The sequence below is a fragment of the Lagenorhynchus albirostris genome, chromosome 11 (assembly GCF_949774975.1).
Source record: "Lagenorhynchus albirostris chromosome 11, mLagAlb1.1, whole genome shotgun sequence".
Classification (NCBI taxonomy): Eukaryota; Metazoa; Chordata; class Mammalia; order Artiodactyla; family Delphinidae; genus Lagenorhynchus; species Lagenorhynchus albirostris.
Genome location: NC_083105.1, coordinates 91,190,611 through 91,203,409, shown reverse-complemented (window position 1 = coordinate 91,203,409; position 12,799 = coordinate 91,190,611). Strand labels below are relative to the sequence as shown.

General features: G+C 40.5%; 1 protein-coding gene across 9 annotated transcripts in view; it reads right to left on the bottom strand.

Moving 5' to 3' along the window:
• LMO3 (LIM domain only 3) overlaps positions 1–12,523 on the bottom strand; it is a 59,140-nt gene extending 46,617 nt beyond the window's left edge. For 2 of the 9 annotated variants that reach the window (XR_009543576.1, XM_060166788.1), the window contains exons 1-2: positions 7,642–7,783; positions 5,091–5,304 (exon numbers count right to left, since the gene is read on the bottom strand). Coding sequence is in view for 8 of the 9 variants with exons in the window: in XM_060166788.1 (XP_060022771.1) it covers positions 5,091–5,304; positions 7,642–7,690 (263 nt within the window). In the remaining variant the exon portion in view is untranslated. Of the gene's footprint in view, positions 1–5,090; positions 5,305–7,641; positions 7,785–9,299; positions 9,610–10,491; positions 10,559–11,273; positions 11,334–11,821; positions 11,896–12,386 lie in introns of those variants that run through there. The other 7 variants (XM_060166791.1, XM_060166792.1, XM_060166793.1 and 4 more) reach the window with 7 other exon arrangements.
• Between the last annotated feature and the right edge of the window lie 276 nt (positions 12,524–12,799).

Below are 12,799 nucleotides of genomic sequence, written 5' to 3'. Positions count from 1 at the left end.
AATTCTCTATGTATTGATAGATAGGATATTTTTAACAGAGACTGTTGCAGAGGTTGTTGCTCAGGAAGTCTAGGGTGGATTGACCCTTTTTTCCTAAAGCAAGGGGCACTCTCCCAAAGTACTGTACAAAACAACATTATCACTCCTGATTTGTACCAGTCCACGAACGCTATATAGTCTAAAATGTTTGAAATAGAATGCAATAATGCTTTCCTATGATAAACAGAAAAATGGACTTAAAATTACAATATTTTATAAAGCTATAAATAAGGTAAGATAATTTACAGGGAATATAGCAGTATTTTTCAGAGACCCTAGAGTCTAATACACTCAGATGCCAAAATATTTCATAATACTAAGAGGAGCTTAGACGTTTAAATATGATAAAAGTTATGACTATTATAAAGTGTTAAGAAAGCTCAAATGAAGCTCTTAGGAAAAAGAAAGTTTATTTGGGAGGAGTTTCATTCCATATAAAAGATTAATTTTTTGGAATTTAAAACAATAAAAGGTTATATTTCAAATAATAATGTACTGCTTTCCAGGGGAGATATTTTCAAACGCCTAATGTTAAAAAGATGACAGAGCAGGAAAAACAGAATGAACACGTCAGTCAGCATTAAGAAGGAATCTGTGCAATTAACTGTCAGATAAAATAACATTAATAATGTATTTATATTTACTTTTAAGGCCATAATTATGTCCTAATATAAAGTTAACCTTATATAGAAATTTATAAGTACCAATTTTGATCAGTGTGAAATAAAGTTATAGCCAGGTTAATGCTCTATGTAGCATTTAATTTTCTATTGTAAAATCATATTATTATACTAAAGCACATAAAATTTGCAATCAGCATAGAAGCTTCAAATCCTTTTTGTTAATTGGCAACTGTGGTAGAGCATGAAGCATCGTTCTTTCCCAGTACTTTCATTTTAAACAAATCATCCTCACGTATAAAAATAGCAAATTGCATTAAATTTTATATAAGACGTTTTCTGTTTCTCATATAGAAGAGCTGTATGCAGCTTCCATGGCAAGTATCACAGCAAACAGCTTTGAGTACATTCTCTGGTAAAACACCATTCATAGAGATACAAGATACAGCCTTCGTCGACTTACTGCTTAAAATATACTACAAGTAAGAAAATGCAGGCTTAAATTAAAAAACTGACAAAAATGGTCCAACAGCTTAACTGGTAAGTTCTGATATTCGACACTCTCCAAATTGAGAAGTAAAGTATTTTGCTGTATCTCCTAGTTCTGACTTTGTAACACTTGACATAAAATCTTAATTCTAAAACTGATGATACATTAATAGCTACTTTATTCATATTTTCCAAACTCAAATCAGAATGCTAGTTTAGCAGTAGCTACATAGTCCTGTAAACATCATTACTAAACCTTGACTAGTTTTACACAGTAATTGCTAATCTACTTTATGCATTCTCTGGTTCAAGGCACAAAGATGCTTCCATATCTACTTTGTCATAAACAACTTTTAAAAATAAAAAAATATAAATGTGTTGGATACATTTTTAACAGATTCATTTCTAGGTCTTGGCATATAAATATTAGTGGGCAGACCAACTTCACAGTTTAAGTCAGAAAGCGTGTTTAATAGAGGAAGTTTTAAAAAATCAATCTTTCTGTTCCTTTTTCTAATGAATTTCTGAGGAAATTCATTCTTAAATGAATTTAAGAAATTCTTAAATTTCTGAGGAAATTTAAGATTGTAAAGCAATCTTAAAAACTGGCAAATTCCCTCTCATCAGACAGGTGTATCTTATATTCTCCAGAAAAGTAAAAGATATTATATCAGCCCTGTTATGGAAAGGGAACTGTTAAGATTTGAAACTCAGTAACGAACTGTAAAAATCTTTTCTTTTTTGTAAATATAGCTAATTGTGCCTCGAAGGAGAAAAAAAAATCTGAGCAAAATCAAATTTACTGCAGTAATAGCTTCTAATACCCTAAAGAAAATATCTTATGATTTAAATTCTTGTACTCATCATTCAAAGAACTTGTAAAAACATGTCACCACTATCACTACTCAGAATAAGGCAAAATAAAATGTTAGAGCTTCAAGATTCACTGTTCAGCAATAAAAGTGTGTTTTGTGTTTGCTTTTGGAAGGCCAAGTTAACTAGGAAGTTAAATACAGTTGGCAAAAAATATTTCACTCTTCTCTAGATATGAAAAATTATCTGGCCCAGAATAATATCTATAACCCATAATTTGCTGGTACAGGTAAGCAATGTTTATCATTTTCCATATTCTTACTTAGATGCCTAGTAATTTAGACAGAGAAACACAAACCTGTAAATTATTTATGGCTCGTTTGTGCCTCAAAGATATTACATAATATCCGAAGACCCGAAAACCAAACTAAACTACTTTTTAATGGGATTTAAATGGTTAAGCATTGGCTGTGCAAAACACAAGAAGGAAATGTACTGAACTAACAGGGAAATGAGAAAAATTATTTTCAAAGCTCGGGAAAATAGCCACAGAATATTACTTGTTCACTGATCATACTGCAGATTTTGTGTAATTAATAAACAATTAGATAGTAACAGTTTGAGGTGCACCTCCCTTTTTCCCTTAGTTAATTTTTGTCCGTGACCCCAAATCATGCCTCATAAAGCAGGCATCCAATAAGCATTTTTGAATGCCTGTTTATACCCATTCAAAGAAATTAATTGGTAAATAAAGTTTGCCTGAACGTATTTGCCTATTCGACATACAGAATCAGACTTTTAATTTGCCAATCAGACATATGCTTTTAAACCTAGACATAATTTCACTGAGATACACACTTTCCACATAAAACTGAATACCACATCTGCGGCATAATCTATAACACATAACATGGTGTTTTACACACATACCATTTCCCCGTTTCACTTCTGCAATTTTTAAGTGTTGATGAATTACTCCTTGCCAAGGAAGTCACGTTATATACAACAAAACCTTCAGTTTAAATAAGGGATAAGCTTGCTGTTAACAGCTTAGTTTGAAATGTTAACAACCCTTAGGCTGTTAACATAACAACTGGCCATTAATGTGGTAATGACCAATTTAAGAGGAAATTGTACTCTGAGAAATGAATATATTGGCAATCAGGACCAGGGTTTAAATTTGAAAGAGTATGATTTTTTAAAAATAAGGTAACAAGATTAAAAGTTTGAGCCTATGAGAAATCAAGTAAAAGTTGCATCACAAAAAGCAACATATAGACTCTTTCAGAGACAAAGATTTCTGAGATGAAAACTATTTTGATAAATTCCCTTCAACAATACACTTAAGACTATCAAACACCAGTTGAACAACTTTCTTTTATTACCATAAGGAAAATTAAAACAACACAAGGTTACTTTCTCTGCTCTCTACTATGTAGACAACTGCAAAACAGTTTCACTCACGACACATGTATTTCATTGGCAAATTCACATTTCTGATTTAAAAATATCCAGAGATTTCAAGAGACTCTCTTTAAATTTGACTTAATTTTTGTCTTTATTGCTTATTAGAACACTTTAATCTTGCCCAGACTACATAAACTCCTTGTTTGGTTACATGAATCCACTGGAGATACTGCAAATGTAAACAAAAGTCAAAGACAGAGTCCAAAAGCCCACGGCTATTGGTTAGGAAGATAAAGCAAAAGTAGGAAGCAAAGTCACTAAAAGCAAATACAAAGACTCTATGTAGAAATCAGGCTCTAATTCACAATGAGCAGAGGAGAAATTTTTATTTGCAAGAGGAAAGTTCCAAGACCGTAGAGCCTGAAAGAATTCACGGAATAGCTTAATTCTGATTAGTTGTGTTCGTTAGGGAACTCCTTGCCTATAGTCACATTCCATTCCCATTGCTGGCATCTTACATGTATTTTGTGCCCCTGGAACACAGAGAAGTAGTAGCAAGTGGTTATAATTAGTCAGGGGGCTGTCAGATGAAGAGGGGAGAGAGTAGAATCTGATAAACAGTACTGGACTCACCCTCTTGTAATGACCATTCATCAAAGAATATGTTCTTATATATAAACATTGAATTGGACTGAAAATAACTGAATTATATACGAAGCAGCACCAGATTCCCTAGAAAACACCTCCTGAAATGACCAAGGAGTTACTGCTGATTGATAAATTTTGTGTCATAAGGGAAAAAAATTCAAAATGAATCACTTAATGTCAGACTAGAAAAATGATTAATTGTATCAAATATGAAAACCCAAATGATGCCATATATCATTTCTCTAATTTGATAGATCCTACTTTGTTAATATCAGTAATTTGCAGCTGAATGAAGTCACAAAATTCCCTGAAAAGCAAAATAATTTTTCTTAAATACCAGTCCATGTGTTGAGTACTAAACGCTAGGATACAAGTTTAGTCTGCTTCATGGCTTCAGAAGCAAGAACATCTGCGTTGTCCTGAAACCGTTCAGATGTTTACAGTTTGGAGAGTGGCTATCATTTCCCCATAATGATGGAGGTCTTTACTTTGTTATTTTCCGTAAAGCTACTGGCAAGACTTAGGCTGTTCGACTTTCAGTGCTATCTTTGCGAAGATCACCTGGAATGCCATGGTGGGTGGAGGGAGGTGTATTCACACTTGGGGAAAGTTTTCAACACTGTACGATAAACACCTTCCTAATAAATGCCAGTTAAGAGTTTCAAATTGACTTTCTCTGACAAATCGGAAACAGAAATATCGCTGAATTACTTTGTGCTATACTCAGCCTGACCTTGTCACTTTTGTGCGAATAAAACATCTTGCATGCTGATTTCTACCAAATACATCCTTGATGTGAACTGGCAGTTTCCATACAGGCAGTGGACTAACCTATCCCCAGGTAGGAGCATCAGGTAAGGCAAATAAATGGGAACACTGTGAGATATTGGGTTTTCCTGGCCATTGCTGAAGCGATCATTTGTGGAACAGGCACCTGGCAGCATTTTGAAGGCTGCTAGGTGGACACCTTTCAGGAATAGAGGCTAGTAGGAAGGAAATGAAACCCACAAAGACACTTACAAAGGTATTTTAAAAGGAATCCAGTCATCACTGGTGTGCAAGGCTAATTCCTACCTCAGATAGTCTCTGCGACAAAGGATAAGGTTAGCTTTAGTGTACAGGGTGGAGCCCACCTCTCCCAAACGACAGTCACAGCAAGCACACTTCAGGCAGTCCTCATGCCAGTATTTGTCCAGTGCCTTTAGAAGATACCGGTCCTTGATCTTTCGGTTGCAGCCAGCACAACCTTTCGGCTTGTTGTCTGGCTGGACTGAGAGCATTTGTATACCTAAAGGGAGACAAGAAAAACAAGAGAGCTGGGACTCCAAGAAAGAAGCAGAAGATGTCCAAAGACCTCCACCAAGTTAAATATTTCAGATTGCCTTTTTCAAGGGGTGTTAGACGTTCTTTTTGAGGGCCATACAGATATCGAACTAAATTTTGGCAACAAAAGAGTCTCAAACTTTGCTAAGCCCTTGTTAAACCATTTACGAAGTGACACCTATAAAGTGATAAAACAAAGAATTCATGTTGCACCTGGTAAGTTGATATTATATACACGAAGAAGTTAAGTAATATTAAATAATTTTATAGTGTCCCCATTTTCTACATAAAGAAGTTCCTTTCGGGAGAAACTATGAGTCAATGGCTAACAATCTCAGAGAAAGCTGTTGAACAAAGTAGTCTGTGCACAGGCTGTAGAAGTCAAAAATGAGTTTTCCTTTATTGGTTAAAAATTTCACTTAACACGGGCTTGATGGCAGAAGGAAAGTGCACCCTTATGGGATGCACTAACCTCACTTAGCAGTAGAGATGTTTACACCTAAGCAGAGCACAGTCTCCCGAAAAGCTCACCAATGCTATAATACTTGTTTGCCTCCAAAGACTTCCCCCCGTGCCCTTGATATTTCGAAGTATTCATTGTGTTAAAAATTTTTTTAAATGTACTTATACTCACAAGCATCAGTCAGTGCTTCTACTAATGGCAGATTACCTAACTCTATACTACATGCTTTTATATAAAATTAAACTATAGGATTATGTAATTTATTATCATAAACAGGCACTTATTTATTTTATAAAGGAAAGAAAAGACAATAGAAGACAAAGTCTAAATGTATATAAGGTTACCCAAACATCCATATGCAAATATATATTACATACCTATATTACATACATACTAGACTAGACATAGGGACATTTATATATTTTAGAAACATGTCTCCATCATAAATAAGGAGTCTAGCTGAGTTCTATGGGTGTTACAACCTGACTGAAATTTTTTCAATGAAAGGGTATTTGCCTTTGAGTTTCTTCTCTCCTAAATGTCAAATACCCAGCTTTTAAAAAAGCTGGACCAACTATTCACAGCTTCATATTTACCAAAGAACTCATTTCAAGCAGTATAAAGTACCGTAGACTTCGATTCCAAATTCCTTCGTTTTACAAATTATGATACAGAGGCCTAAGAGAGGTTAAGGGACTCGCTCAAAGCTGAATGACAGTTAAGCACTAGACTTGGTGGCCTTCTTACAGTCCAGAGATCCTGCTGCTAAATTAGGCCTCCTCTCTAAGGCATAAAGTTTTAAACTTGAACATAGAATGACACAAGACACCAAATGCCTGCACTTGAAACAGTCTCAAGTAAGAAATGCCAAGCTCTAATCTAGAGCATTTTCGGTGTGTTTCCTGCTCCAAAATAGCTAAACCTTCTTCAGTTTCCTCTGATGCCTGATGATGAAGCCTGCACCTTCATTATCTTTACAATCTTTCTCTTTTTTAATCACACTGTTAAGAGACATCAAGGCACCGTACCCTCACAGCAGAATAACTTTTCTAGCTACAAATGATACATGAATTTCACATAATAGTGTTACGATATTGAACTTCCATTAGAAAATAACTTCTCTGATAGAGTGATGGAGCAGGGACTGGCAGTGAGGCGTCAAGGTAGCTACTCTTTCTGCATGGGATGCAGAGCCGTGGTCCTCGGAGCTGCAGACTAGCAGCTGGATTTGTACAGAACAGCAGGTGGTATTCCTATAGCCGGCTCTCTGTTCCTTTTCTTTGAAGGAGCTCAGGGCCTAGTGTAGATTAATCATAACCCTTGATAGCTCTGCTAAATCTCATTCTCTAGAACTTCTAACAAATGAAGTGTCTTTGATCAGAACTAGTTACCATCTTCTCGCAAGGTTCCACGAGGAACGAATCCCATTAATTACAGTACAGAACATACCCAGGTGCCTCTTAACTATCTACCTGGGGGAGGGAGAGACTGTGATTTACTAAATGACATTCCGGATTTCATGACTGAAAACATCTTGAGATGTATTAACAGTGGCTAGTCTAGTTATCCAATTTATAAGGCTATTATTTTTTTATATCACCAAGCTGAAAATTTTCTGTCCAAATCCTTCTTAGTTGTAGCTAAGCTCTGTTTCTCTGAGTTGTGTTACCATCACCAAGCGTGGAAGGTCACCTATCTTTATTCACAATGCTTTGCAACCATGACAGGGGGTACCAACATTTGGGACAGCTCTACCCTGCTTGTCTTCACAAAATGTTTTTTGTTGTGCTGACATTTTAATTTAGCACTCAGAGGCCAATTAATATTTGAAACTCTTACACTCTGTCTGGCCTTGGGCGTAGAAGGAGTTTGATATTTTCTGCTCCATCCTGGTACCTTCCTGCAGAAAACATCATCCCATTGCTCTTGAAAAGGAAATGTTTTCGATACTCTGCAAGTTAACAGTTGTAGAAAAAAGAACTATTTTGTAGTCACCACGTTGCCATGTACCTAAACGGGCATAAAGCAGTCGGCAGCCTCTCTTCAGCATCCGGCAGAACGCGTCCGGGTAGAGTTATGTGTTCGGAGCTGAGAAACATTTCACAAGTTGCTTATAGCACATCAGGACTCATAACTAGTTTTAGATTGGCATGTAAATTGTTCCGAGGGAAATTCTTATTGCCTCTGAGACCCTGCCATTCTGAGTTATTTGACAGTTTAAGGGAAATCATAATTAAAAAAAGACATAAATAATAGCCCGTGCAGTGTGGTGTGCAGAAATAAGTAGAACCATTTCATTTAAACTCTGGTGAGCTTTTAATTGCCTGGATTGCATTGTGAGGCGGCCTAACGGTTGATTGCCTCCATTATGTTCCCTTGTTCTGTGCCATTCATCCGCGCAGTCTCAGCTTCAGTAGTTAACACAACAAAGTAACCACAACTCCACAACACACAGGGGCTTAAAAAAATAATAATCATGATAAAAGGTTTGCAGCACTTAGACCCAGTCTTTCATATTTTTGGACTAACTACACGTAGTGAATGGAAAACATTTTGTCCCCTTCGGAAGATTCACAGAGGACAATTTGGGAGAAGGAAAAGGAAGAGGGAATACATAAAGGGGGTTGGCAGAGATGAGGTGCCTCAGGAAGATGCGAAAATGGGAATGCAGGTTCTGCAGCTGGGAGCAGTGACACAGATTAAAAGAATTTGGCCAACACCGGCCATTCGATTGCCAAGAGGTACCAAACAAAAGATTTTCTCTCCTCCTGCCCATCTTCATCCTCTCCCCAGCCCCCAGCCCGGACTGGAGAACTGGATTGGGCCTAAAAGCTTGTTTCTCTCTGTTCACTGGCCCAGAGCATCCCTACAGGCTGCAGCCCCCTAAGGGACAACAATGCAAATAGATGTCCCCAGATCTCAGGCGCTGGAGCTGCTTAACTCTGTTCTGCCCCTTCAACTCCCAACCCCCCTCCCCATCCTTCCACCCCCCCTCCCCTTTCTGAGCAATGGAGCTGGGAACCAATTTGATTCCCTTTTTCTCCAATGCAGCTGCAAGGCTCAGAGATACTGACATTTTTCCACTCTTATCAGTTTAATTACAGTTACCATGGCAGCAAAGTGCTAGTGCTTGGCAAAGGCCAACAAGAGATTTGCAAGACTGAGTTCAATTTTGATGCAGCTCACATGCAAAATAAAAAAAAAAAAATAAGAAACATACATACACTCTAACAAAGAATCCCTTGAGGAGTTTATGCTCCAGCCTTTTGTGGTTGTGTCTTTGCAGCCACACAGGGATGATTTGCAAAGAATGTAGCAGTTTTTGTTGCACCTAGCAAGATTAATTGGTTTAAGCAGCAGTCTTTCAAAGCAGTTACAACAATAATATTTCGGATCTTTTCGAAAGACACAAAAGCAGCGGAAGAGCAGGAAGGCTTTGGAGTAGCCGAGAGTGCCGAGCGCCGGCAAAGTGCATCTATGATAGATCGTAACCTTACCAAAACTTTTCTCCTTTTTCTGCATGAGTTGATTTAGGCGTGCCTGAGTTGCAGCGGCTTCGCATTGAGCGCCCAGCCCAAAGGTAGAGGTGGAAGGGGGTCTCTCGGTTTTAGCTCAAGTGCGGACCTGGTGCGCAGCCTACACCTCGGAGGACGGACTATTGTGAAGCCACTTTGGGAGCGGGTCGGAGCGGCGGCGCGGGGGGTGGAGGAAAGGACGAGGGCGGCCAGACGAGACACGGCGCACACACGGAGCCCCTCGCCGTGTGGCAGTGTGCAAAATGATGGCGAATGACAAAGCCACATGCTTCCCTAACTCTGCCCGTAATCCTAAAATCCCAGCGGCCCCTTTTAGCGTCGTGGTAACAAATGGATTTGATTAAACTGTCACATGCAGCGTTAGCATAGCATATCATGTTCAATATGAAAAAGATCATAAATCTGACTTGTATTTCATAACAGCAATCTGGGTAGCCCCCATAAACATGTGCCGCAGCAGTTTGAATCTCAGCCTATTAGTACAGAGGCACCTTGCCCCACGGAACCTCTCTCTTCTCGCCACTTCCCCCAACCGCCCCCTCCCCCCGCAGACAGTCACTTTTCCATCTCGTAGGAACGGTATTTCGTTATTATGGCAGAGTGGGCAGAGGCAGAAGTGGCCACCAGAACCCAAAAATGGTCATTTCAACTCCTGGGGGAGGGGGGTGATGAATTCCAGCAAGTAAGGGGAGGAGGGTCGGGAACCACCTAAGACTGAATTCCCTTCCTACGGGCCGGGCCAGATCGAACATCTCCTCCCAAACTCTCTCAAGCCCCCGTCTCCCCGGGAGTCGGGGCTGTGGAAATACTGCAGTTCCTCGTGAACTTTGACTATTATCCGCTCGAGTCGTACTTGAGACGTTCCGCGCCGCAGCCGCTCTGCTTTCCCTCCTTCCATCAACATCCGCCCGCATCTATTTCACGTCTCATCATAAAAATAATGAAGCCTCACATGACTTAAACAAAACGGTCTCAGCAGAGCTGCAGCCCGAGTGAAAGTTGCAGTGCGGAGCTGGGCTGCAGCTCCAGTTTATGCCTCATTAGGAGAGGCTGAAGAAGAAAAAAATCCCCACATCCGTACACGCACGCGCGCACCCGCAGACACACACACCACAAATAAGCCGCCGCGTGTACACCCAGTTGCTGCACTTACCTTCTCAATTAAGCGATACAGGGGGAGGCCGTTCAGAAAGCACAGTGGCTGCTTTGTAGCGCTTCTCCTTGGGAAAGGTCAAAAAGAAGCATTGCTTTGAAAAAAAAAAAAAAGAGGGGGAGGGAATCTCTATTTTTTTTTTAAGTTTAAAATAATGAGGTCCTCAAGGATCCGCCAAGTAATGGTGTTGACCGCATCTGAGCCACAGGTGTCCTCCTTTTAGGCAACTGCAGTCCGAGGCTGTCTCTCTCCGTCCTGGCTCAAGACAACTTACCCCAGGAGCACGCCAGGAGCCGAGCTGAAGGAAGCCCCGGCTCTCAGCTGCAAAATGCAATCCCTTTCCAGCCAGACAGAATAGAGCCAAAGAAAAGGTCACTCCGTTATTACTGAGCCGGCAGAGCCCAGGCAGCGCTTGTCAAGACCACAGAGAAGCAGCTCCCTTCCGATTTAAGACTATTTACCTCTCGCCCCCCACCCCTCCCCTCTTCTCTCCTTTCCTTCTCTCCCTCCCTCCCTCCCTCCCTCCCTCGTTCGCTCGCTCGCTCTCGTGTGCCTGTTCTGCAGCTCAGTCAAGTACAGCCGCCCTCGGAAAGTGCAAAGCAGCCGCAAGACAGATAGGGCTTTGTTGCTAATTTCCCAGGGTGAAAATGTACAAGCCTGCGAGTGCAGTCAGCACAACCCCACGCATATGCTACTCGCAAACGCTGGGGACGACCCCCAATCCCCCCTCCGCACAAAAAGTGACCTCGGCGGGAGTCGACTCCGGGAAGGACCCTGCCTACCTCCTGGACCCGTCCAAAAGAAGTCCTGCGAAAGAGCTCCAGAGGAAAACGGTAGGGTTCCTAAAATAACAGGGGCATTTTGGAATAGGTGGCCACGTTGAAAGCAAACTGTCTTCCAGTGCCAGTTCTGAAGCTGCCAATTATGGAAATTAAAATAAAAGGAAGGGAGTCAAACTGCTACCAGAATACACTGGAAAAGCACACAACCCTCCCCTTTAAGAAATGTCTGGGGGCGGCTGCAGTCGCCCGGTTCTCTGACTTCTGTTAGTGAACTCTCCGAAGTCGCTGCTCCGCAGGGCAGGTCTGCTACACAAGCTGGGTCCGGAGATGCCACACTCCCCTTCCTCCTCTGGCCCAAGAACCAAACTGTGAACTTGTGCCCCATTAACTGATACTGAACATCTCTCCCATCCCTGCTGAGCACTTCCTGCAATTACTTGAATTCCTCGCAATTTAAAATTCACAGACTAGAATGGAAAACAGCCCAAGAGCACCTAGCAACATGTTTTTAAGCCTAACTTGGTCAAAGAGTGGTTGAGTGTCTCCACCATTACTGCTCAGTCTTCATAGGCTTGTTTTAGAGGCCTTGACAGATTTCTTTTTTCCTTTTTATCCTTCAGAAAGGTCCCCTTATCCCCCAAGCTCCTCTTCTCTTAACTTTACTTTGCGTCTGTAAAGGCCACTGGCAGCTTTAACATCTTATTATTTTTCTAAGTTTTCAAACTTCAAAGTCATCCTCTTTTTGGCAACTATCATAGCATCGCCACCAGATTTTTAAAAGCCCTGTCAAAGGTCAAGCTTAAAAATAGTCCAGATCTGAATGACACCGGCTGAAATGTTTTAAGGGCCAAGAAAGACTCAATTGTTGAACTCCACAAAACTTCTTTTTCTTCTCAGCACCATCAGTTTTAATCTAGTTCTAGTTTTAGAAAGAATCAATGCACCGCTCCCACCCCGTGAATATTCAGGCTAAATTATGCTTCTCTTTATAAGGAATAATGGTACAACATTGATAACTTATGTTCATCCCTTCCCTTTCTTAAAGGCTCATAATAAAATAGTATGGAGTTTGCTTTCTTCTCCCTCTAAAAGGCAACGAAATGCAGAACTAACCTGAAAAATAACGAAAGTCACAAACGGCAGATTAATAAGAACCCCTTCAGTGGGTTTGTTCTGTACATAGGCAGCTCTCTTAAGCTTGGCTTTTCTGGCCGGTCTAAGCAGGCACACATGCACCTCACCCATCCGCGCAGCTCCCGCTGTTCCACCCCACCTCTCTGCTCCAGCCACTCTGAGAACACCCCAGAGTGTGTGTGTGTGTGTGTGTGTGTGTATGTTTCATGCACTCTCTCTCTCAGCCAATGCACTGAGAAGAAGAAAAGAGGGAGGGAGGGAGAAGTATGTGTGGGGAAAGGGAGAAATAAAATCAAAACAAATGGTACAGCTAATGAGGACAATTAAATTAATTATGTTCAAGGAGATGAGATGTTTTTTTCCCTCCAACTGTATGATCTGTTACCCCTCGC